The following is a 25888-nucleotide window of genomic DNA, read 5'->3' as shown; positions in this document are numbered from 1 at the left end:
TGAATTAATGAGAGACGTTTTCATTCCCGTTACAATCTCTCCCCCTTTGTCCTCTGCTCACCTGTGCGAACATGCAGAGACAAGTCTGTCTTTAAGACCAGCGAGCTATGCGGCTTAATCAAAGGCCATGGATGTGGTCTCTTGTCTCTGAGGGGGTCCCGGGAGGTCAGAGGAGGACAGGCAGTTTAATAATCAGAGCGAGAAAGCACATGGCCCCACCGACCACCCGATTCCCCCAAAGAAACCAGTGACAGTCTCTGGAAGTTTGTCGGTGGTCCTATTCAGAGAAGAAGGAATATCAAACCATTTTTGCACCATTTCCGCCCATGCCGTGTGTGCCGAGGCAGTTGAGGGAGGCAGACCCCGTGCAGACTGAGCGCCCTGCGGGGATCCGAGCAGCCTGTAACCCCTCTCCGCTTTCCGATGTGTCTGACCACAGGGCTGCTCTTCACCGATCGTGGTGAAGTTTGCTGACACTCAGAAGGACAAAGAGCAAAGGCGCCTCCAGCAGCAGCTGGCACAGCAGATGCAGCAGCTCAACACTGCCACCTGGGGGAACTTGACGGGCCTGGGCGGACTGACCCCGCAGTACCTGGCGGTAAGTGCGGGAGGCAGCCCGCCGTGGTGCGTGGCCCTCGTGCCCGCTGGAACTCTCGCGACCAGCTTCCCCCTGAGTGCGCCAGAAATCTCATCTTCCCTACATTTTGACTCGCAGGAAATTTTTGAAATTAGCCTTTATGCAGAATACTTTTGCAGCTTAAAGTGATTGCCATAAGAATGGGACTAACTTAATTCTTGCCCCATGTAGGCAGGGCAGAGTCCCACGGGCCACACTTCCGCCCAGTGTTGGAGTTCAAGGACGCAGGAGCCCCGGGGCTCTAGAGCTCGCTGCCTGGCGGGTTAGCATCTGGCCCGCCAGGACCGCGGCCGAAATCTCCTGCAACTTTCTTTCCGTCACCCTGGGTCTTTGCAGTGGCACTGTGTTGACGAGATCAAATGTTCCTTCCTTCATCTGTTTGAAACCGGCAAAACTAGATCCTATTTCAGCCCAAATAGACCCGGTTCTTTCAACCATCCTTTACATGTCGTGGTTTCTCAACTTTCACTTTCTTGTTCCTTTGTGCTACCCGTTTCCCTTGGCCAGTGTCGTTATTGAGGTACAGTGTGCAGAACGCAAGACAAGTCCCCCAGTAAGGTCTCAACAGGACAGAGCAGTGGAGCCCTAGCGTGGCCTCGATAACAGCCTGTGGTGGCTTCAGAGCCGCACTGCAGTCACCCCTGTGAGGCGGGGGCTGGAAGGCAGAGCACACTCCTGAGTTGTTACTTAAAGTACTGCAAACTCCGCTCCTCTTCCTCATTTTTGTACTTTGGAGCGTAAATGCTGGACTTCACATATATAATTCCATATTGTGAGTTTGGGCCTTTACCCCAACCTCTGAGAGAGAGTGCATGTACATGTGGTGTCCTGATTCTGTCACGTTGCATTGTAGCTGTTCTTCTCAAAACTGTATTCTCCATCAGCTTGGCTTTGTAGCAGAAGCTGTACTATTTGGTGAAATGTCTTCCCTGGTACTTTGAAAGTCCGCTGCTCCTGCTCATGGTCCAGATGAGGAAAGGGAGGCCCAGAAAGGTTAAGTAACTTTACCCAGAGGCACACAGCTGCTGGTGGCCACGGATTTCAGCTCTGCATGTGCCAGCCAGCTGCCCTGTCGCTTCTCAGAGGACCGAGTGCAGGTGGGGAGCGCGGGATCACCTCCGTCCTTCCCCCAACCCTGACCCCTACAGTGCCCTCTGGGGTCTGTTCAGTGCAGTTTTGTTCGTGAGTGGGAGCCTGGCTTCTCTTGTCTTCCTCAGAGTCGTTCACAAAAGCATTGACGCATTTACTGTGACTCATACTTTGTGGCCATGTCTCCGCCTTATCCACAAAGATACCATGAGAGATTTTGTCAGGTGTCTCACTAAAATCTGTGTAGGCTCTGCTGTCTTTTTCTATCCATCTAAAAATTGTATTAAAAAAGGAAAGTCTAGCTTAACAATAATCTGTTCTCACACACTGGTGCTGTCAGAGTGCCCACGCACTGTTGGTCGAGTTGTGCGTACCAGAACGATGTCCACCCGCAGTCTTCAGGGACATCTCCTGTGCCCCACGGCTCATAGGCATCTCTGGCACATGTTTCTGTGACCACATTAGGGGAATTGTTCTCAGCCTCACATACGAAAACATGCTTTTATAAGCTCTGGCTATGCTTTCTCCTGTCGAGGCTTCGAGTCTTTCCCAGTCGCTTTGTTCTATGCATTTCACTTGAAAATGCTTTTCTCTGAAAGAGCCCATGGTTATGCTGAGCTGCAGATCCTGCCCTGGCTCACCAGAGATCGGTTATCCGTGGGACAGTCCTTAGTGGCAGTTTAATGGCGTCCAGGGGTCTCCACTTACCCCAATAGGTGTTAATAATTCCTCAGACTATTTCCAAAGCTAATTTAATTTTACTTTAATTTTTTTAAAAAAACTAATGTGAGGAAGGGCTTGGGGCTTGTAAACACAAGAGAATGGAAAGCCCAACACATCAAACCTAGCTAAGATGTTTCTATCACAGAAGGTCACCCCTAGCTTCCCCCACGCCCTCTTCCTGCCTCCCTCTCTCTGTGTGGCTGTGAGAGCGTGGGTGGCACACGCCTGTGCACACGGAATACCCAGTTAACACGTTCCCAGGAGTCCAGTGTGAGTGAACACCGCAGACTCTGTCTCGGCATTAGTGCCTGTTAATGCCGTGTCCCGTGACACCGTCGCACGGTAGACTTGGGTGTGATCGCGTGGATACTCCACGCTGCTTGGCACTTTTACTTCACTTGACAGGTGCCCTTTTTTGAGTCATATCCAATTGTAGAGTTCTTCATACTACACTGAAGAGACCTGTCCTTTCCCAGAGGATCAGTGTTATGTTTTGCAGAGCTCCAAACACATTGTAAAAGCTATTTTTAAGGAGTGAATTCGTGTTGTTCTTCCTAAGCACGTATTGTAACAGTGTTTCAGTACTAAGTTTTAGTAAATCTATGCCCTTTGGTATCCATGCACATTTGAACATGGGAGATAACTATATGCTTGCCCCCACCACAACCTATATCCATAAATCCAGCCCAACACGCCGTAGAGCACCTAAGTAAACCTCCAGTGCAGCTGAGCGGGACCAGTGTAGGAGCATTTGGGGACAGGAGCCACGTGCCTTTATCTTGCGGCACCCACTGATTCTGCGTGGCAGGAGAAACGGGGTTCTGAATGCTCTAGGGGAAAATGCAGACTTTTTCACAGGTATATGAATATCTTTTTAAAAAGATTGACGTATTTACAATGAATAGCTTCAAAGTACATAGCACCAGATAATGCCAAGTTTTGACAAGCAGTGTTCCTCTCTGCCAGGAAAGACCGTCTTAAAAATGGCTGGCCATTCGCTGGGTCGTGCAGTTCCGGCTGTACCTGTGTGTCTGCGAATAGGTGCATTTATGTCTGTGGCTGTCGTGATGATCTTGGTGTTGGTCCCACAGTCAGTGAAGTCACGTGCTCCTATTGAAGGATGAAGGAAACCGAACTGTGCAGGAGAGTAGAGGAGATGGGGGAATGGGCCTTGATTGACAGGGATGAGTTATGATAACTGTGAGACGACAGAGAGAGACCGTTAGTCACAGTATGTTGGTTTCAATAGATTTAACACCTGGTTGTTAAAAAGAGTAAATTGATTAATTGTTTGAAGGCAGCAGTGTTAGTGAGTCTCCCCAGTGCCTCTGTTTCTTAATGGAGATCAGACACTAATGTGGATTTACAGCGCCAGCTCTGGGGACCTTCAGTCCATCACTCGGCAGTGGCAGCCACCTTTGTAAATGTAGAGTAAACTGAATTTGCCCCCAATTCCAACAGGAAGCTACTTTGTCCTCATCTCCACCTGGTTCTGACTTTGCACTTTGCTTTCGTTGGCAGCTTCTGCAGCAGGCCACCTCCTCCAGCAACCTGGGTGCGTTCAGTGGCATTCAGCAAATGGCTGGTAAGTCATGAAGCTGCCTTTTCCTTTCCACCGCGCCATTGTCTGAGTTTTGGGTCGGTTCGGAGGGTAAAGAAAAGGAGAAGGGAAAAAGGAGGAGGATGGGTCATGACCAGACCTGTTAGCTTTCCAGGAGGGTGATAAAATTGGAATCAGCTGCCCTGAAGGGGCTCTCCTGCCTCTTGCATTTCCTGCCCACTCTTCACTACGCCTAACAGCTATCAAACGAAGACAGAGAATTCCTGCATCATGTGTGTGTATCTACAGTCTCTAGTCATTTGTTGTTTTTTAAAACAAGATTGATTACTGGGGGATTTCCAGCAAGATTCCTATATCCAGGGCAGCCAAGATGATTGACGTCCCTCTAAAATTTTAATAATAGGCAGTCAATAAAAATGTTCTGACCTCCATAATGAAAGCCAGGATTGCAGGCCTATCTTTGATGCGGTTTGCAGCCCCTTGATAACGACAGACAATTAACAGGGTGCCTTTTTTTTACGTTAGTGCCCCAGTTGACAGAATTGCGCATCAGAAGCCTTTATGTGAAAGTATAATCTTTGTTCTTGAAAAAAATCAAAGTGTGACTGTATTTGAAAGCTGGCTCATTGAAGGATTCCTTTTTATAATGAGTTGTGCCAGTAGTCACCGAGGTGCGGTGATTAGTGAAAGGTCACTCCTACTGCGCTACCTCCATGCTGATTTCCTTACCTAACACGGGGCCAGGGAAGGCAGCGTGTGCGATAAATCAGAACACAGGTGCCCATTAACCTGCCACGAGGAACGGTGAGAAAGCTTTTTCCTTGTTTGATTCCAAAAAGGTGGGGGGGAGAGGGCAAGGAGAAGAACAGATTTTTGGCATATTAGAATCGAGCACAGTTTGTTTTAATCAAGGACACCCTGAGTCAGTAAAATGAAACCTGAATGTGCAGAATAAAAGCCGGATTTCTTTATCTGTCCCTATGAAAACTCCTTTTTTCCACATTGCTTTCCTTTCTTTCTTTTTTTTTTTTTTTCCCTTTCAAATATGTAGCCTTGGTTTTTTCTTATTTCACTGTGAATGAATCTGGAAAGATCTTCCATGATGTTTCTGCCCATGTGTGTTGCGTGACACTCAGCCCAGCCCTCCACTGTGGCCCAAGGCTCATGGCAGCTCATTGTGTGAAGGTACACAGTGGCCTACAGCAAAAATACTGCTGAACTTGTCGTTGGGCCTTAAATCTGTTGCACTGACAGCTTGTTCTCTTGTAACACAGCTTTTGGATTATTAGAAAAAAATACCTTGAAATGACAAATAGTTAAATCATTCAGTAATATCGTTACGAATACAGTTTGGGAAGTTGGCCTTGGAGCTAAGAATCACACTGAATGTTTATTTTTAATTCTATAAAGAGAACTGGAGAGACATACATAAAATATTCAGGGGGTTTTCTGTTCTAAAAGAGAAAAGCTCCTGATTGCAAGCATTAGAATAAATGCTAAGGTTCATCACACCCTCAGCCACGGGAGAACTGTTTTGCTTCTAATAGTGTGGACCTGCCCAAATCCGAAATGAGGGGCTTTCCTTAGAGGAAGCCTCAGGCTCTCCCCCTCCCGCAGCTGAGTTATACAGAGAAGGTCACTGGGTCCGGAGGCTTCTGCCGAGCATGTCATCCCGGGCGGACACAGTGTCCTGTCGGTTTTCATTAGGAAGCGTGTGCCCCCGCCACGCCAGCTGCAGGTCCGGATGCAAGCATGCACATGCTCTGAGCCTCGTTTGAAAACTGAGGGTATCTGGGAGTCCTCTTAGGAGGAGCTGTGGAGCACGTGGCTAATTTAAAGGCATTCTGTAAATGCTCTGTGCTGTCTAATACACCCATTTCTTGGGCCTTCAACATACTCAATTCAGCACCTTAAGTCTGCACAGGCTGCAGAATCAGATGCTGACCGTTCCAATATCTGTCATCATCTCAAACATCTCAGAGTGTTGGAGGTGTAGTTGTCAAGGCTGTGCACACTTGGCGATTTCTATAACGGATACTCTTCATTCATATGGAGAATCGGGTCTCATCTTCCTGAGTATTTGAAGCATTATAGTTTGGAGTATTTTTCCCCAAATAAAGTTACATGGCCTCTTCTACTCTTTTGTCCCAATAGTAGGGCTCAACATTTGTCCTTGTGATTAATCTGCACCTGTAGTATGAAATGATCCTGCTGGGTTGGTGGCAGAGATGACCTCTGGAAGCAGCTGTCCCAGCTCCTGCAAGTGTGAGGGGGGTTCTCTCTTCTGTGCACCCTCAAAGCTCCTTACTTTGTCCCACCCTCGCTTCTCTGATACTCCTGATTCTGCAGTGCTCCGGGAGGGCGCGGCCTGGCAGCCCGTGGACTCAGCCCTCGCTCTGAGAGCTGCTCGTGACTGCTCTCAAGTGGATGAGTGAACACAGTTATAAATGGACATGCGTAAATTTACATTTTGGATACATTCCCAACGGGCCTTAGGTTAAGTGCCTGGGTTTTGAATTAAGAGATTTGGTTTTAACCTTATGTATAAACCAAAGGAACAGTACATAAACTAATGACAGAATCTTTGCAAATGGGTTGCTGGGATTTGGAGATAGTTTGTATAATACGAAACGTAACAAATGCAGGAGGAGCCATGCAACAGTGGCATCGTCGGGTGGGGGGGGGGGACCCGAGAGATTATTCATTCTGGATCCCACCGGATGCTGAAAGGCTTGCTGAGTGAGTGGTGTTGTGGCATGGGAGGAGTAGGCTCACAAAACATCCAGTTATAATTTTTGTGTACTACAGTGACACATATTACAGCCTTCACATCCAAAATTCCAGTAGTCCAGCCTGCAACACCAAAGAGAGTGAAGTATCTTTTCATAAGCCAATAATATTTTGTTGCAAACAACTCTCAAAACATAATGGTCTATCCTTCAGGAGACTGAGGTTTATAGCTAGCGTCTAAAATGCCACATTTATATGAGTGAAACATTTTCCGTTTGAGGAGAAAATAAAATAAAACCAAGAAAAGAAATACAAAAAGAAATTTTAGATGACAACTTACTGAGTAGTTACATCAATAAGATGAGACATAGGCTATATGTTTTTTCCTAAAAAAATCTCACCATTTTCCCTTCAAACTAAAAATAACTTCAAATGTGTTTTATGATTTTTATAGAAGAGAATCTTTACTAAATATGGGATTTGAAAGCAGAAAATGGATTAGGATCACATCTTTATAAGCAGAATGCTTTTATATATACTTTCGGTGCCTCCTAGAAGTGGACTGATTTTATTTTCCCTCATAAAACTTGTAATAAAAACTTGTCCATTTCTTACTCAACTGTGGTATTCAGTGAATTTCTAAAAGCTCAGAAACTTGTTGAGTTTGGGCTAAAAGTCTGGATTTTTCCTAAAGGAGAAAGGAAGAAAGTTGTTTCTCTAAAACAACTATCTCAAAAGAACATTATGATAGAAAAACAAGGGAAGTACGTCCCAATTTTGTCACCGAGCTCCTTGTAGTGACCACGTAGTTGGTCCTCAGAGCATGCCACGGCAAGACCACTAATCTCCCGTGTGTCCTCCAAGCTCGTGAAACGTGCTCTGTGACTTGGCCGCTTCGCGTGTGTTTGCATGAACGCGATCCAAAGCCACCAGCCTACGCAGACGTGTAACAGGCCCCGACCTGTTACAAAGGAGGCAGTTCAGAGACAGTAACAGGAAAACTGCCTCCCTTCACTGTGGAAAACGTTTCAAACTTACTACAAGTGGGTTCTGTGTCAGGGGAATTTTTTTTTCTAAGATAAGGAATTGTTGCTGAACAAATTATAGATTATGAAGCCATGGCGGAAGAGAAGTATCTGTTGACAAACAGGAGGAAACTGCTTCATTTTAATTCCGGTTTTCAGCAAAGCTGGGAGTAATTCCTTTCCAGCATATCTGGTCTAAGCTTTGAAAGTCATAATAAAATCGTGCAGTGCAAATATTTGCTTAAGCCAGCACAACAGCTCTCCTTCTATCGATCCGAGACCTGTTCTCTGAGAAGGCTGTCGTAGAGTGTGTCGCAAGTGAAGTGGGAGGACATGTGCAAAAACGCTATGTTGGAGATCTGAGCGCTCGAATTGGAGACACTCCCAGAGTTGTGGAGTGTTCCTCTTAGATCCGCAAAGACCCCGAGTTCTTCCCCAAGCTGAGTCTCCAGCGCAGACGCTTCCTGCGAATGTGCTAATAGGCCTTAGGAGAATGTTCTATAACCACCCATCTGTCACTTTTTAACAGACCTGATTGGCAAGCACTTGTAACAACTGACATCTGTTCTTGCTTATTGATATGCAGATTTATGGTAATTGCTATGAACAATAAGACACAAAATTACCTAAGGTGAACATTAAATTAAATTTTCATGCCCTTCTTCTTATAAATAATTTTTTTAAAATCTTAAATTTCAAGTAGGCATTTTGCACATCTGTTTTGTACATAATTTCTTCGTTTTGAGAAGGATTTTTTCCCCCAGGGTAATGAATGAAAGGGTGGATCCCTGTATTCCAAAGTTTTTTTGTTTTTTGTTTTTTGGTTTTTTTTTTTTGCCATCTTGATAGGGGCATACCGTTAGATTTCCTAAAACTTACTCACATGTTTTGCTTGTGTAGTCCCCAGGTTATTGCCCCTGGTTTGGGGGTGCCCATGTGAGCAGAGTGCTTGGTGAAGTTACGTGATGTCGTTTTTTCTTCTCTAAGGAAGTGTCTGCCAAGCCAGACCGGCCTCCCAGGGCTGCCCCTGCGTGCGGTGCCCTTTCAGGATGCGTGTGGGGGACAGTGTGACGGGGAGGGGGGCTGAAAGGGGGAAGGACAGGGCCCTCACATGCCCCAGGGAAGAAACGTGAATGGCAAACAGGCAGAGGCAGAAACCCACCGTGACTGGGCTGGGGGAGGCAGCTGCAGCGTTGAGGGGCCTCTTCCCACCGCCCACCCCGTGCGGGAGCAGGCATGGGTCGGGGAGCAGGCGTGGGTCTGGGGGACGAGTGTGCCCGAGGGTCCGCCGCGCTTGAGGAGGAAGCTCTGGGCGTCAGCCTGTCCTGGCAGAGCCGTCCGGGCTAGGTCCCCCGCAGAGGGCCACCGCCTTCTCCCAAAACAGCTCGTCCGCGAGGTCAGAGGGGATGGCCAGGTGAGGGCTCCGTGGCAGTGGGAACGTTTGTGGCAGGAAAAGCCAACACGTCAGTCACCAGGGACGTTTGCCGTTGCCGTTGAAAAGTCCAGTGACGTTGTGCCCCATAAGAATTCCCCAAGCTCTTTCCCCACGCCGGAGGATCGTGACTGTGATGTGGTAGGGCTCAGGACGTCAGTGGCGTCTACAAGACCAGGTTGGTGCAGAACTGTCCCTGGGGAGGGATGGACGGAGAATAGGCCTCTGGCCCCCGCAGGGCTGGCTGGGAGGACCCTGGGCAGGAGGAGGAGGTACCCTCGCTGTGCTCCCGCCTTGCTGGGTCCTCCCCCGGTGTCAGCTGGGCCGGGAGTGCAGCGGGGACCGGAGGCGCTCGGCCCGTCTGGCTGCTGCTGGTGCTTGTTCGTGTGTTCGGGTGTCTGTTCTGAACGAGAGTCGGTCCCTCACGTCCCTTTCCTCTCTGCTGTGTGTCGTCATTCGCTGTCCCACCCCAGGCCTCTCATTCGGTGGTTTTCCTCTAGGACTTGTGTCTCGTTCAGGTTGTCTGGACAACTCAGAAGTTCTTCAACTTTTTAGGATCTATCACCAAAAAAGTTCTGCGCATGTGTCACACATGCACTTTTTCATAAAGTTTCAGGCAGTTCCCTGACACCCTGAGCCCCATCCCTGGGCACCCAGCTCAGCAGCCCCGAGTTCAGGCGGCTGATGGAGGGGACACAGCCTGTGACACGCTCAGCACTGAGGAGGTGGCGCCTGGGGGTCCCTTTGTTCACAGAAGCAACAGGAACCAGTGGGATGTGATACCTGGGACTTTGGTGATGATGCAAAAGGAATCACATTAAGAAATTAAAGAATTGCTGAGGTGATTTGGAGAGCAAAATGTGACACCCAGCTGTGACGGTCACTGGTGAACTGGTTCTAGTTACCGGCGAAGACGAGATCACAAGTTCCGCCCCTGCCCTCCGGGGTTCGGGCACCGTAACCGAGCAGAGAGCAGTGTCGTGACGCGGTGTTTCTGCTGATCAGGACACGCTCGGTCCTGCTGGACGGAAATGCCGCCACCGGCAGCTTTCACCTGCTCACGTGGTGATGACAGTGACCAAGGCTACTCTAGGCACGTGGGAGGGGAAAGTGCACTCCTGGTGCCCCAGCCATGTGGCCTTTTGAAGCCTTGTGCTGGGCCACCACCCCCTTCCTCTCCCTGCTTCCCTGTCCCCTGTAAATGTCCCTGAGGCACAAAGTTGAATGAAGTGAATGGACACCAAGACACGGGGAGGAGGAGGAGGAGGGCAGGTGGGGACGAGAGGACAGAAGGCGTCATCATGGACTGGCCAGGCTGGCAGGGAGAGGACAGGCCCACAGGGGCGAGAGCAGAACTGTCCTCACATTGCCCCAGGACTGTTCCTTCAGGGGTGGCCCTTGGACAATAGGTGGTGCTATTTGACCTCTGCCTGTCTCTGTTTCCTGTGTGACACGTACGACAATAACAGCGCCTACACGGTGTTGATTTCTCATGAACACCTAGTAAGAGGCCGCACGTTAGGCCCCGAGGAGCGTGCCTGGCACGCGCTTTGCTCTTGCTGCCTTCGGTGTCATCGTCAGAGGCAGTGCTGTCGCAGGTCTTAGTCTCGCCGAGGACGCTCTGGCGTCCAGGGCTGTTCCTGGAGCTTTAGGAGTGTTGATGCGTTTAGTCTCTCAACCCTCAAGAGCTGGGTTCCACTTTGATCCCCCCTTACAGGTGGGAACCCCAAAGTGCAGTCAGGTAAGCAGTGTGCCAGAGGTGACGTGGTTGGCAGTAGGTGTGGCAGAGCCAGCTTTAAACCCAGATGGTGCGAGCGCAGAGCCAGCCGCGGCTGCCTCCAGGCGGTGTTGCTGCTCTCGTCACTGTTGTCACCAGCAGAGAATGCTGTGCCTTCCAAGCCCCAGGAACCACAGGACAGGATGAAGAAGGAGACGCCGCTGCCAGCTCCACACTGAGAAAAAGCAGGATGTGGAGGTCAGGGCTGGGGATGGGGCCGGCTCCCCTGCCTCACCTCTGCCTTGTGAGCACTTAGTTCTTCCTTGTTTTTGTTTTGTTTTAGAGATGGGGTTTGTTTTAGAGATGGGGTCTTGCTCTGTCTCCCAGGCTGGAGTGCAGTGACTTTTCATAGGCACAATCATACCTCACTGCAGCCTTCAGTGCCCAGGCTCAGGCGACCCTCCTGAGTCGCTGGGACTGCAGGCGCTGCCACCACGCCCAGCTCATCAGCACCGATATCTGAGAACGGGAGTGGGGGGACCATGAAGGCCTCATGGGTCAGCACCCAGGACCATGAAAGGGCCAGGACAGAAGGGGCAGGCAGTGATCCTCCACGGTGACACCTCCTTCAGCTCCTCAGCTGGCTGCTGCTCCCTTGTGCTTTTGTCTCATCTCCATCAAATCAAAGACTTGAGTGAGAATTTGGTTTAGAGTCTGGGCCTATTGCCAGAAGCTGATGAACTGGCAGGAGTTCTCCCCAGTCACTGGCTTCTTCCTGCCCCAGGATCCAGCAGCCTTCCTGGGCACAGGGGCTGCCTTGCTTTCTACTTTATCCTCAGTGTCTTGGGCAGGGTCTGGTTCATCATGGTCACTCAGTAACTACTGGTTGGATGGATGGATGGATAGATGATGATGGATGAATGATGGCTGGATGGGTGGATGGATGGATAGATAGGTAGATGATGGGTGGATGGATAGGTAGATGATGAATGATGGCTGGATGGGTGGATGGATGGATGGACAGATAGGTAGATGATGTATGGATGGATAGGTAGATGATGAATGATGGCTGGATGGGTGGATGGATGGATAGATAGGTAGATGATGGGTGGATGGATAGGTAGATGATGAATGATGGCTGGATGGGTGGATGGATGGATGGACAGATAGGTAGATGATGTATGGATGGATAGGTAGATGATGAATGATGGCTGGATGGGTAGATGATGGATGGATGGATAGGTAGATGATGAATGATGGCTGGATGGGTGGATGGATGGATGGACAGATAGGTAGATGATGTATGGATGGATAGGTAGATGATGAATGATGGCTGGATTGGTAGATGATGGATGGATGGATGAGCAAATACAGGTTCTCCTGCCTGACTGGTTCTAACTCTTCCCCTTTTCCTTTCTCCCAAAATCCCTTAGATGCTGGGGAGCACAGTGGTGTCTCTTTTACTCTCTGCATCTCTGCCTCCTTGACCCACATCTTTTCCTTTCCTTGCAGTGTGGTTGTTGAGTAGTGTTGGCCATGCCCCAGTGTGGTGCCCAGAAACTCACTCAGTCCACCTGGCCTTTGCCGGTGGCAGCAGGGAAAGGCTGGACAGGATGTCAGAGGCCTTCGTGGTGAGGTGTGAGTAGGGGGAGTGTGAAGGGGGACAGCCAGGCCCCAGCCCGGCTGCCTGAAGAAGAGGACCGTGCAGAGAGGACTTGAGTGCCGTCGCTTGGCTCTAGGGCCTTCAGTGAGTGTCGGCGAGTGTGATAAGGAGCAGATGTGGTTCTAGGAGGTATTTGTACAGTAGTTAATGATTGAGGGAAAACGGTCAATATTGGATGCTGTTGTAAATATCACAGAACTAAGAAAGAATGGGAAAATCTCAAACCTTGGTTGGCTGTGTAGACAACACTCTTTACAGCAATTGGTGCAGATACCATGCTGTTCATTAACCCGCTCATTCATCTCACGTGGGTTTATTCATCACCTACTATACATTCAGCAGTGTATATGCGTGCACGCATTTAGGTGGACTTGAAAATGAATAAGCCAAAAATCTTTGTCCACAAGGAACTTAGTGACTAGATATGAAGGTAAGAAATGTATGCAAATAATGGTGAAGTAGGATGTGGTGAGAGCCACAGAAGAGTTATAAACAAACAGATGAGGGAGTTTGCAGATGCCACACAGAGAGTGTGTGTGAGCATAAATGCACCCTGCGAGTCGACTTTGGAGGGAGGCATGCAGTATTGCAGAAGACCCCGGCCCTGGGCAGAGAGGGTTCTGCTGCCTGTGGCTGCGAAGCCTTGGCCAGGGACCTGATGTCTCTGACCCAATGAGCAGGCTGAGCTGGCCGTCGGCACGGCCCCCTTACTGCAGTTCCCACCCAGAGAGGGTCAGAGACGTCCTGGAGGAGGACCCTCGGCCTGAGCCGAGAATAATGGCTCTGCCTGTCCTTAATCAGTGCCAGACGAACGTTCAACATTTCATTTCGGTGCTGAACCCTCTTGCATGCTCAGCCGTGTGTCACCGATGTCACCTGGTTGTCTGGTTCCCATCACTGAAACATCAGAGGCAGCATTAGCCTCGAGAGGGCACAGATGGGTCAGCACAAATGAGCCTCACTCCTTGCGTGGTCACTCCCAGCCCGGGGTGCTCATCATGCTAAGGCGTGAGGTGTGCACCTCTCGGGAGGTGGGGTCCCTTGCTGGACCCACGGGGGTCAGCACCAAGCCAGGCAGCACCCGCGTCTCCTCCGTTTCCATCTTCCTGAAGTAAAACTGAAAAACAAGACGAGTGCTTCTCAACACCCACGTTCTCATAAATACGACCCTGTTCAACCATTGGTCGGAGAGAACAAGAGAGAGCTCTGTTCCCAGTTGTGTTTACGTGGCAAAGCAGGGTTGTAGGACGTCTGCCCTTTTCTCACAGAAATCAGAGGATTCCACAAATACTTGTGTCCTGCTTCCAAGCACCCCGCAAAATAAGCAGGCTTTCAAAAACAGGTGTTTGGCTTCCATCCTAAGCCGACAGGTCTGAGTATCTCCTGGGAGAAGAGTATCATTGTGAACAAAATGAGAACCCATTTTGCAACTGAGACGTGAGAAACTTTTATCTGAGTAGAGAAGTGCCCCGACTGAGGAGTCCAGGGCAGAGGAGCGGGACACGTGCCCTGCCGAGCTCACGTGGGGGGCTCCACACCAGTGGCTGGGGGCTTGCACATATATGTTTCTAGAACATTCTCTCATCCCTCCATCCACCATCCCCCCAACATATATGGAAGCAGTTATCAGGCCACTCACCTTAAAGCAGATTAAATTTGCTCAATAGATATTTATTAAGGATCTGGATTTAAGACATGAGAAGAAGGTAGAATCAAGCTGATTAACTGCAGTAGTTTTGTATATTAAATTCCTCCCTATAAGGGGAGAATCATTATTTCCTTCTTGCGTGTGCATTCTCTTACCGTGAAGTGAATCATGGAGAAGTACCATCAATGGAAAAGAATCCCAACTTTGTAAGGTAATTTAAAGAGATTTATTCTGAGCCAAATTTGAGGACCATGGCCCGGAGCTATGCCCAGGAAGCCTTGGGCAAGTGGTGTCGCTGTGGTTGGGTTACAGTGTGGTTTTATACATTTCAGGGAGACAGGAATTAGGCATAAATCATAAATCAATACATGGAAGGCGTAAGTTGGTTTGGCCCAAAAAGGTGAGACATCTCAGAGTTGGGGCTTACAGGTTATAAGTGGGTTTGAAGAGTCTTTGATTTACAAATGGTTAAGAAATGAAGCTTTGTCTAAAGGCCTGGAATGTTTTAAATTAAGGAAGTCTATTGATCAGAGAGAAGCCACTGGACATATACCCAGACTCAAGTGATCTGTTAAGTAAACTTGACCTGCAGGTGTGATTTTGAGTTTTGTTTGACGCAGCCCTAGGGCTGTTCGTGAGTTACAAAGGGTGTCTCCACCGTGGGAGGGGCATGATGAGGCATGTCTGACATCCCTCTCAGGGCCAGGAACTCAGCTTTAAGGGGTATTTCTGGGGTCCCCTTGGCCAAGAGGGGGTCCATTCACTCATCTGGGGGGTGGCCTTAAGATTTTATTTTAGTTCACAATACTTTGACACTATTCGGGGAACCTTTGAATGGAGAAATGGTTGCAGAAGGAGGAAAGGTACTACAAGTGCATAAAGCAGAGACTGCAGCTCCAAGCCCAACCCCACCTACCGCCCCGGATCTCTCAGCTGATCCCAGCCTCATGTTCTTGAAATGTTTGTTTCTCTCTGCTCTTTTTCATAATTTTCACTCGTCAGAAATCCATTCTAGTTTAAAGTAGTCTCCTGTGAAAAATGAGTATCTTTAAAAGGCAAATGCAAATAATTTATAAATAAAACTATTAAGGCACTACCATTTTTATTCATTCTTTTATTAATCGAATATTATTTGAGTTCTTACCATATGCACATTTTAGAGTTCACATTTGAAATAAATCCAGAGAGAGAAGTTTTTACCACAATAGCTAATGTTTACCAGGTGCTTATGTTTTGCCAGAGGAGTTGGCTTTTGTCATCTTATTTAATCTGTACAACAGCCCTTTGACGTGAGACACAGTTGATACTGTCCCTCACTAGTCAGAAAGTAGACTAAGATATTTGCCCAGAGCCTGCTGGAAAAGTGGCAGAGCCAGGATTGGAACCCATAGTTCAACTTGGGAGCAAGAGATTTTAACCAATAAATTAAAATTTCCTGGATAATACCTCAAGTTGAGGGATTGGGAGTTGACCCTGAAGCTGTTCCTCCAGCTGCCCCAGCCCACGTCCCACCATTTCTTGCCAGCTGTGCCCTGGCGGTGGCCAGTCTACAAAGCCCTACCGTAGCTGGTCAACACAGAGAAATCCCATCTTTGCAGATTATCTCTACCGCATGGAGAGGTGGTGGGTGGGAGAGGGTCCGGGTAGCATAGGCCCCCCACAGTGGGAGGACTCTGCTAGGAGAGGTATGGGATGGGGTTCCGGTGCCCACCCGTGGTCTCTGGGAGTGGAAGATTGTATCAGGGGAACTCAAGGAGGCGTCTTCCCTGAAGGGGGTTGGAGGGCCCAGCTCCCACCCGGATGGGGTGACTGCACAGGTCACCAAGGCAGCTCCTGTGTATGCCACACACAGACGTGAGTGCAGGGGGTCTTCTGCTCTCGTGTCCTGCCCTGGTGACGTTATGGGCCTTCTCTTGTTGGGAAACGGAACGTGGGGCCCGTCGCTAAGGGAGCGTTTCTCTTCCCTCCGCAGGCATGAATGCTTTACAGCTACAGAATCTGGCGACGCTCGCTGCTGCTGCAGCCGCAGCCCAGACCTCCGCCACCAGCACCAACGCAAACCCTCTCTCTACCACGAGCAGCGCCCTGGGAGCCCTCACGAGTCCCGGTGAGTGGGAGCCTCGCTCTTCCCTTGCAGGTGCCGCAGCGGAGCGGTGCGCAGGTTCACACGCGCCCGGGGTGAAGGGCAAGGGGCATGTGTGCAGCATGGAGCCAGGAAGGGGCACTGGCCTCTTTCCCTTATTTTATCGGGTCATTTTATTCACTGTTTTTTAAAGGAACAAAGTTTGTGTATTTTGTTTTCCAAAGATAAAATGAAAAAAAGTTGTCATGAGAAAATCCATTGTGGTGCTGGACTTCTCACACGCATTGATGTTGTTTTAAGAAAGGTGTATATTATCCATCCAGCCCTCGTTAAACCTCCACTACTATGAAGGGCCTCGGTCTCTTAGTTCTGCTTTTTTGTCCTTTTTTTTTTTAAGCGATTTAAAAATTCTCTGTTAAGTCTCAAAATTCCTAAACATTCCAATGTTAATATTTCATACCAATTCCATCTTTCACATTTGACTTCAAAATCCATGCTCTAGCAAGGGACATGTTTTGTTTGTTTCTGGTCGGATTCTGGGTTATTTAAAGTCTTTTTTCCTCACAAATTTTGTTGCCTTATTCAAAAGCAGATGCCATTTTTCTTTTCATCCAAGCTGGACATAATGTGGTTGCTTAGATACCATGATTTGTTGTTGTATTTTTTTTTTTTTTTTTTTTTTTTTCAATTTAAAAAGCCAGGATATTTCAAAGCTTTCCTCCTCTTCTGAATTTTCTGGGCCTTGATCGATGATCTCACCTCCTCCGTCATTACATGAAGGAGTCGGCCTGGACCGTCTCCAAACTTTCTTCTAACTTTGAAAATCCCATGACCCTCTCTCAGCTGTGCCCAGATTAGCTAAGTGTTGAAAAAACTTTGATGGAAATACTGCATGTGTTTTCTTCCAAGAAAACACACAGAGGAGCTAGAGCATGATATTGCAGAACAGCTTTCTTGAGGCCTTGGGACCCAGGCAGCAACGAGGCGTGTTCCTAGACCCGGTGGCACGAAGGACAGTAGCCCTCACAGGCTTGGGGAACCCGCAGCCTTGAGGACACATGTGGCCTTTTAGGTCCTGAAGTGCGGCCTTTTGACTGAATCCAAATTTTACAGAACAGATCCTTTTCTTAAAAGGGGTGCAGCCAAGAAAGATGAAGCTTTTCTTGCCTCCTTTGGTGCTTAAAAAAGAACAATCTTGAAACCAGAAGGCCGCGGGTTCCCCAACCCTGGAGGACCTTTCCCCCTCGGGATGGTTTTGAGGGAGAAACCTGAGAGAGGTTTAGAAGCAGCTGGTGGATTGATCCTGACTGTGTTGAGATCTCATGGCGGCGGCACATTAGGTCTATTGACTTCATTGCGTAGAATGTCTTCAAAAACCAAACCGTCACTCTATGTGGGCTTCACTTTATGCAATCAATACTCCTCCTGAAAAATCAACTGTAAGTCAGTTTCCTCAAGAAATTAAGTTACAACTTGAATACATAAGCTTGTTATATTTAAATAAATCCTATAATGACCCCTTTTGAGAAATAAACATTTTTGACATAAGTTTCCTCCTTATAAAAAAAATAGTAATTTTTCTTAAAGAAAAATTTTATCTCTCTATTATATGTTTTATAAGTCAGATTGAAAAGTATTAAGAAGTTTTCCTCTCCTGTGAGGACTGATTACGTTAACACAGCATGGCGAGCTGTGCGGGCCTCGCACTGTGTTTTGCGCGGGAAGAAGGTGCGTCGCCGTAGGGAGGGTGGACGCCGATCAGTGCGGATGGTGGCACCTGTGGAGAGCCGGGGTCTCAGCAGCTGCTGTCCTGGAGCTGGGGCGCAGCAGTGCACGGGACACACGTGTACCTGCTCCCTGGCGTCACTCAGCCCGTGGGGGACTCGGCCAGTGAGCGCACAGGTGCTCGGTACATCTCTGGGGAGCAGAATAAGGTGGAGAGGGTGGAGGGGGTTGAAGGAGGCGACGCCTCTCTCAGAAGGTGACGTTTGAGCAGAAACTTGGAGGGCACGTGGCGTGTTCAGGCAGAGGATGGCGCCAGTGTGAGGGCTGAGAGGCAGGAGAGAGCCGGGCGTGCAGGGGGACTAGTGAGTGCTGAGCGGGGAGGTCCCTGTCATTCTATCCTGTATGGTGAGGAGCAGTTCTCTGTTGGAAACAACCTTCTCAAAATGAGGGCCACTCGGCCTAGTAAGACGGCCCAGGTGTTTGTCAGAAAGGAGTCTGCGATGGATGTGACCGTTTGCAGTCCCCCCTGCTCCAGACCGGCGGTGAGGGATGGGTTCTCCTTCCCGCTCTAGTGGGAACCGCTGCCAGCAGAGTGTCCCCTGGCTGCTCCCGAAAGGCATCCTGCCCTTCACTCGGTGCTGCTAATGCAGGTAGCACCACAAGTGATTTCCTCCTCTCTGTTGAGGAATGCTTTGCATAATAGCTAAAAGTATTTCATTAGAATCCTGAAGTGTGGCGGCAGAAACGACTGAAATCTCCATTTCAAATATTTTTCTTAAGTGTATCTGAAAAACCTGGTGTTTAAGTGAAAGTAAATTATTTGTCTAATTTCCATCAGGGACTTTTCAAAGTCACAGAAAATGTGGTGAGCGGAATTCATGACTCCACTTCATCAGGGCAATTTCCTGTGAAATAAAAGGGTGGGAAGCCTTCCCAAAGCCAGCGCCATTATTTACTTTTTAAATAATAATAAGCTGGGCTTACTGTCGCTGCCATGAGCCAGCCTGGGCCTCGGACACACGTAGAGGCCCATCCCACGCTCCTGCACAGGCCTCGGGCCTGCCCTGTTTTTTAAATACATCTCTTCAGCTTCAGACAAATTCATTTGGAAAGGAAAGGGACAATTGAATCCCCCAAACTATTAATTTTTTTAATAATTGTAAATTTATCATTTCAATTTTGCATACCCAGGAAAAGTCTCCCTACAGCATTATTATAAATGATTTTAAACAGTCTTGGCTTTAAAACATGAAAGATTAAGCTTTAATTTTTGTTAAAAAAAATCCCCTTAGGCAATAAATAGGTTCCTTTGTCTCATGGCCTTTATATAAAAATTAAAATAGTTTAAATTGCCCATGGTTGGAATAAGTGTTTCATGCAATTATCAGATGGCACTGAATAGAATTAGAAATTAAATCATGAAAGAATAAAAACCAGGTAAGTGCATATTATTCCTTTTATGAGTTTCTCATGGGTCTTTCGAAGCCTAATTTAATCATGTTTCTTATCTTTTATTTTGATATCATTTTTCCTTTGTTTACCTCAAACTCCTATTTAGTTAATTAATTCTTCGGTCATTTCTTCCTACCCAGTTTTGAGCCTGTATTTGAGGACTACGTCTCTGTGTTTATATAAAGAGGCAAATGTTCTCTAAGGGGTATAGCTGGGTACTAAAGATGACAGTATTTGTCTTCCACGCAGCTTATACGTTTGTTTTTTTCTGGTAATTCTGAGAGTTTGGGAGAGAGCATTAGTATGACCACATGTAAACATGTCTTTGGCATTTTCTGTCTCAAACATAATACTGCATTCACGTACTATAGTATTCCGCTGACCTTCTGTTTTCTTTTTTTAAAGACAAGGCTGTTTCAGAATTCTCCAAATGCTTCTCTAAGTACAGACTCAGTCAAGTGCACACTTCAGGATAATAGATAATGTCTTTCCATAGTGTAAGGCATTTTAAAATGCTAGGAGACATTTTTCCATTCCCACCACCGGCTTTACACAAAGCGTTTTCACTTTAAATTCTAGGCAGTGTTGCTGCCCATCTTCAAGGTGTTCCCTGCCTTCTTGAAGGCTGTGACGGACAGAGTCCCAGGGAAGTGGTGACGCTTCCCTTTGGATGATTGGAGGTTACCCGAGGTTGAAGGTGGTTTACCATGATCTGGAACTCTCCCCCGTCCTCACATAGTAAGGACCGATAAGTGGCAGCTGTTGGTGTTGTACCCGGGGCTCACCGGAGCTGCTGAATGAGCCCTGGGAAGCAAAAGTTTACCCTCGAGGTTACCCTGTGGCCTTGAAGTTGGCAGGAGGCTTTGTCACCACCTGAAACGTGCCTGCATTCACAGCAGGTGAGAGCTTGTGTGCAGAGATGTGTTCCGCGGGCTGACTCAGCGCACATCCAGAGCCTTCTCATTGGTGCAGGGTAGGCACATAAAAACGAGCTGGGCCCTGTGCCACCCCTGCCATGTGGCAGCAGCACAAGGTGGGGCTTGGGGAGGCTGGAGAGAGGGACAGACAGGCACACCGTGCTAGGAGAGGCCATCTCCCCACGGCTCCTGCAGTGATGCCACCACCTCAAGACATCTAAAACCAGACTCCTCCCACGGACTCTTCTTCCCACTGCCTTCCTCACCCGGCTAGATGGAGCCTCGGGATCTCGGGCTAGACCGGGTCTCTGACCTTCAGCGCCAGCCTCACACCTCATCAGCCTCCGCTTCCTGACAGCCCTCCCTGTGGAGCATCTTTTCCCTTCAGTGGACACTGGCCTGGATGAGCCATGTCACTGCTCCCTTTGTATTCCCAGAATGGCTCCAGCTGGGCCTCTGCCCTCTGTCCATGCCACGCCGCTGCCGCAGCTGGGCTGAGCTGGAGGGAGGTGCACCCCCACCCACCCATCCTCACTCCCAGAGTCGGGGCAGCCTTCATCCCCCGACACACGGCGGCCTTCGCGCCCTTATCCTTGTGGGCTTCTCTACCTAGAATGCCTTCTCCCCATTTCCTCCCATGAAAGTCTTTTTTTTTTTTTTTCAATTTTTAAAAAATTCCAGATCCCAATAAAGCCATGAAAATCTTATACATCACTAATTTATTGCAGTGCCTGTCCCTGGGAAGATAAATATGTAGGTATAAAATTGGCATTTTTAATGCACATTATAAAAAGTATAGTGTATACTACTGTAAATTCAACTGCAGTAAAAACAAAAAAGTTGGGATAGTAATTAATGAAAACTTTCAATCCTCCTGCTTTTTTAAGAACCAGTGCAAATGCCACCTCCACCGCGAAGCCTTCTAGTAAGAATGAAGCGCTTCCGCATTATATTTCCAACATAAATACATGACCAATGCTAGACCTGGGTCAGTGCAGACTCCTTCCCAAGGAGCAGTCGGGAGCCCGCCTGAGGCAGAGGAGGAGGGAGGCTGGAGCGTCACTAGGGGCTGGGCGTTTGGTAAATGCCACCTCCCTCTCACGCTGCCACGTCACCTTCTTCATACCTCTGCTAACACTGGCCCTGTTCCTTTACAGGACAGTTATTTGGGCACATGTTTTGTCTCTCACCCTCTAGATAGTAAGTTCTTTGAAAGTGGGAACAATTTATTTGTAATCCCCTTGCATTTGGAACAATACATCACACACGGGCTCTCAATTGTTTTTTTATGAATTCAGTGGAATAGCAGAGTGAAAATAGTCTAAGACCAGACGTTCGAAGGCCATTCAGGTTAGTACAGTACGCACCTCTTTCAGGGGGCACCGAAGTCCATCACAGTGACATTGACAGGGTCAGTGCAGCCACCTACGAGGAATCCAAACATAGCCACACCTGAATGTGCAGGTCCAACAGGTTTCTGAAGAATGAATCGATACTAACTTACATTAGAACAAAGTCATACGAAGCAGTTTTTTTATTACGAGTATCCTAGGAAGAGTGGCTTTCAGAACATTCTGATGTCATGACATAGAATCAGTAAGAGTCTCGTATCAAATAAAGGCATTTTACTTTCAGAAGAACCGCCTACTCTAATGTGGGCTTTTGAAAGATGACACAACAATGGATCATCCTCAAAAAGTGCCCCTTAAGTACGCGTGCATTGCTAATTCCACACGGCCTTCCAGCATGTGTGCACTAGTGATACAGCAAGATCCTATTTAGCTATTCAGAGTGTTTTACGTGTGCTGTACTTACACCAGACATTGTGCTAATTCGGGGAGCAGTTACTCCGGTAAAGGTTGCCTGGATCTCCTACCCTCCTGTTTCTCTTCTTACACCCGTTTTCTGCCTTTGCACGTTAGCAGGGAAAAGATGTGAATCTCAAAGCCACTTTAGTCAGGCTGGGTCACGTGAGTCAGTAAAATGAGCTATTTATTTGTGGGGTTGGATCAGCCAAACATCTTTACACCCTTACTGCTACAAAAAGATAACTGACATCCCATTCTTTGATCATTTCCTGCAAGTTCAACATTCTGTGCCTCTTACCCCAAAATTTCCATGTTGGCTCTTACACTTGATGTTATGGGAATCACTTTATTGTCATTAGTGTTAATGGAATCAAATAGGACATTGAATGTCCCATAAATAAAACGAACCTGTAGCGACTGTAATCTGCTGATACATTGTTTCACTCACTCAGCAGTTACTCTCCGGGCTCCCGTGTACCTGGGACTGTGGTCGGCACTTGAGAGGCGTCAGTGAACGGAGCTGACAAAAACCCCTGCCCTCGTGTACTTTGTGTCCTAGCAGGAGCTTTTCAAAAAGCATTTTACTGAATCCCCACCAGAGTAAAATAATTTAAATAGCCTTTAAGTATGAACGGTAACTCCTATACCCTTTAAGAAAAAAAACTTTTCCTAACCAATATTTTTATATACCTTAAATTTTGTGAGTTAGACCAAGGTGAGGAGGGGAGAAAACCTCCTTTCTCTACTGTCTTCCTTGAACACATTGAATGCAACAGAGAGCGCCGGGAGCATCTACCCTTGGGGTAGATTTGGCAAGTGGCAAAACCAGGAAATGAGAAGGTTTAGTCGCAGAGAAAAGTGTACTCAGCACTTCTGCTCTGTGGCTTCTCAACAGAATCATTACATGAAAACCAAGCTTTTGAAAGTTCTTAGGTATTTAAAAACTCATATTTGGGGGGAAACAATGGTAGGGAGTGGTGTGTCTTTCTGCTAAATGTTCCTCATTTGGCGTCGCTCATCCTGCCTCTAGTGGGGGAGGAGCTCGCAGACACCTCCCAGCCAGAGGGGCTTTGAGGGCCCTGCGTGTGCTGGCGGTTGTGGCGGAATCACCGTGTGCACAGCAGCGGGGCAGTCCGTGTGGTTTATGGGATGCCCTGACCAGGAGCAGGCTGCAGTCTCTTCATAGTCCTGAACCAATTTAAAGTTTAATAAAGCTGCACAGCGGAGGGGGCAGAGATATTTATGGTTCGCCGCAGAGCCTGCACTGGGATTTATGCACATAGATTCCACCTGTGCCCTGGGCTCTGCTTGTGGGATCCTGCCGTCCGTCCCCTGGGTGGACACATCCTGTCATGCATCTTAAGGCTGCTGCAAACTAGTGCATTGTTCTTTGCTTTGGGTGGGCTTTTTAATACGTACGTTGACTCTGGTTCTTCATGTGTTTTCTTTTTGCTTTTAGTGGTGCTGGAGTCTGTGCTGTGCTGTTAGTGATTCATTTTTAGATGCTGCTTTGCACAGTCGCCCACAGTGTGTGGCAGGTCCACGTCAGATGCCCTTTCGGCATCTGTGTGTCACAAATTATCTGCGTTGGTGTGTGATATAACCGTGTTAGCACTGGTGAAAAGCGTGTATTCATTCTTGTATGTTATCTTAGGTGGGAGAATCAGCACAACTTTATTCGAGTCGCAACTTCCCAGAAGTGTATAATCTAAGGTCCATTTTTTAACACGTGAAAGTAGTAAAACAAATTTTTAGTTAATATACAGTTTAATCCCATGAACCACTATAAAGTAGATGTAGTGGCCACACAAACATAAGCCAAACGCACCGACCCGACGGTCTAGCTGGAGAGCAGTGAAGCAGGCGAGGAACAAGGTGTCAGTGGTAGGAGAGATGCTGTCCTGAGGAAGTGGGGACAATTTTTATAGAAGAGTTGATGTGTGACCCAAAACGGTAAGACTGGGACTTTAAAGGTGGAAATGGGATGGAGGATACATCAGACGTGTCAGGTGTGAACAGACACAGGAGGATGTGATCAGCCATGTCCTTTCCCAGAGCGTGAGTTGTGTGGGGATTGGTGACCGTGAGGCCACTCGGAGCCATGGCCGAGGAGCTGGGACTTTCCCGTAGGCATGAAGAGCCACCGAAGGACTCTGAGGCCAGGGATGTCAGTGATTGGACTTAGGTACGATGTGACATGAGGGAGAACGAAAGGGAAGGAGGTAATGGTGACCTCGGTGTGTTCGGGTGAGCACTAAGCAGCTTGATCGTAGCAGAGAGGGGATTAGGAGAAGGAACGTGTGTGATCTACGGTGACCTGATTTGGCACATGGTGAGCTGGGGGCTGTGTGCGTGGGCCCTGCCCTGAGATCAGCCCGGCAGCAGCTGGACTTCTGACCCTCCAGTCACCAGAGCGAGGTGCTGGGAGAGCCCTGGGACTCAGCTGCAGACGTGTGGCCACCATGCTGGGGTCACCAACCAAGCAAAGGAGGGGACTGGTGTGGAGAGCCGTGAGGGTATCTGTGTGGGGGACAGGGGGGCCGGGAGGTGGAGAGCGAGCTCTCCCAGCTGCACGGTGCCAGCAGGACAAGCGGGAGGCCGGGGAAGAGCTCTCTGGGGTCAGCACCCGGGGAGTCGGTTCTCCCGGAGTGGCCGCTTCACTGCCGGGGTGGACAGTCCTGTAGGCAGCGAGGGAAGAGGATGTGAGCGTGGAGGCAGGAATGAAACACGACACTTCTGTGAAATGTGTTGAATTTTGTAAAAAGTCTATAAAAGTACCCACGGTCACTAGGAGGAGAATGTATTTTGGTTTTGTTTTCAGATGGAGAAAACTTAAACGTATTTCTAGGCTGAATAGAAGGAGCCAGAACAAAGGAGGAGCCCAGGGAGAGCTGGAAGTTGAAGGACAGAGTCGGGGGGCAGGGGACGGTGCCCAGTGAGGGTCCGGCCACGCCTCGCCGTCTCCACCTGGCACCCGCACAGTGACCGGCGGGCACGAGCCCAGAGCAGCACCGAGTCTGCTTGTGGTGCGGTCGTGAGGAGGGGACACCCCAGCCCCTGGGACACGGAGAGAGGTCGGGACTGGGGAGATGTCAGGGATTTATGACAGGAAGGCGTTTACATCACATACGGGTCGAGAGCTTAGCTGTCTAGAGCTGGAAACAGAAGAGTTCACATGCAGGACAGAGGGTTAAGAAAAAGTTACTCTACAGAAAGCACTGGAGGAATTAGAATTCTAGAGAGTTTGTGGACATCGTGACTCCAGTCACTGGCGTAAGTCATTCATCCTTCAGTTTTCTCAGTTGTAAATGGAACTGTTCACTTTCACTTTTCTTACTGAAATACCGAGGCTTTTATATGTATATTATATACATTTATGTCAATTTATATTTTATGTTTATGAATGTATGCTGTTGCTTTTTTAAAGAAACAACATAAGTATGATATAAGAAAGATGATTGCTTTATTTTGGAGTGATACTAAATATAACTGCTCCTCTGGAGAATAGGAAAGTAGGTTAAAAACAGGAATAAAAAAGTGCTATTTTTCTGTGAATCTTTTGCCTTTAGAAAGCAAACACCTCCCCTCTTCCTAAAATTGTCAGAATGTAAATGCAGGGAGAAGATGCCCTCCTCACCCCTTTCTGCTTTTGTGCCTCACGGCACAAGCTGGCAGCAA

At 48.2% G+C, this 25888-nt stretch overlaps 1 protein-coding gene across 5 annotated transcripts in view; it reads left to right on the top strand.

Annotated features, from left to right (window-relative positions):
* CELF2 (CUGBP Elav-like family member 2) overlaps window positions 1–25888 on the top strand; it is a 296716-nt gene that overhangs the window by 233458 nt on the left and 37370 nt on the right. For all 5 annotated transcript variants that reach the window (XM_045535983.1, XM_045536008.1, XM_045536004.1 and 2 more), the window contains exons 7-9: window positions 440–598; window positions 3971–4034; window positions 16198–16332. In XM_045535983.1, coding sequence (XP_045391939.1) covers window positions 440–598; window positions 3971–4034; window positions 16198–16332 — 358 coding nt within the window. The remainder of the gene's footprint in view (window positions 1–439; window positions 599–3970; window positions 4035–16197; window positions 16333–25888) is intronic.

This window comes from Lemur catta, chromosome 1, assembly GCF_020740605.2.
Source record: "Lemur catta isolate mLemCat1 chromosome 1, mLemCat1.pri, whole genome shotgun sequence".
Classification (NCBI taxonomy): Eukaryota; Metazoa; Chordata; class Mammalia; order Primates; family Lemuridae; genus Lemur; species Lemur catta.
The sequence above is the reverse complement of the archived record's forward strand: the minus strand, read 5'-3'. Positions and strand labels throughout refer to the sequence as shown.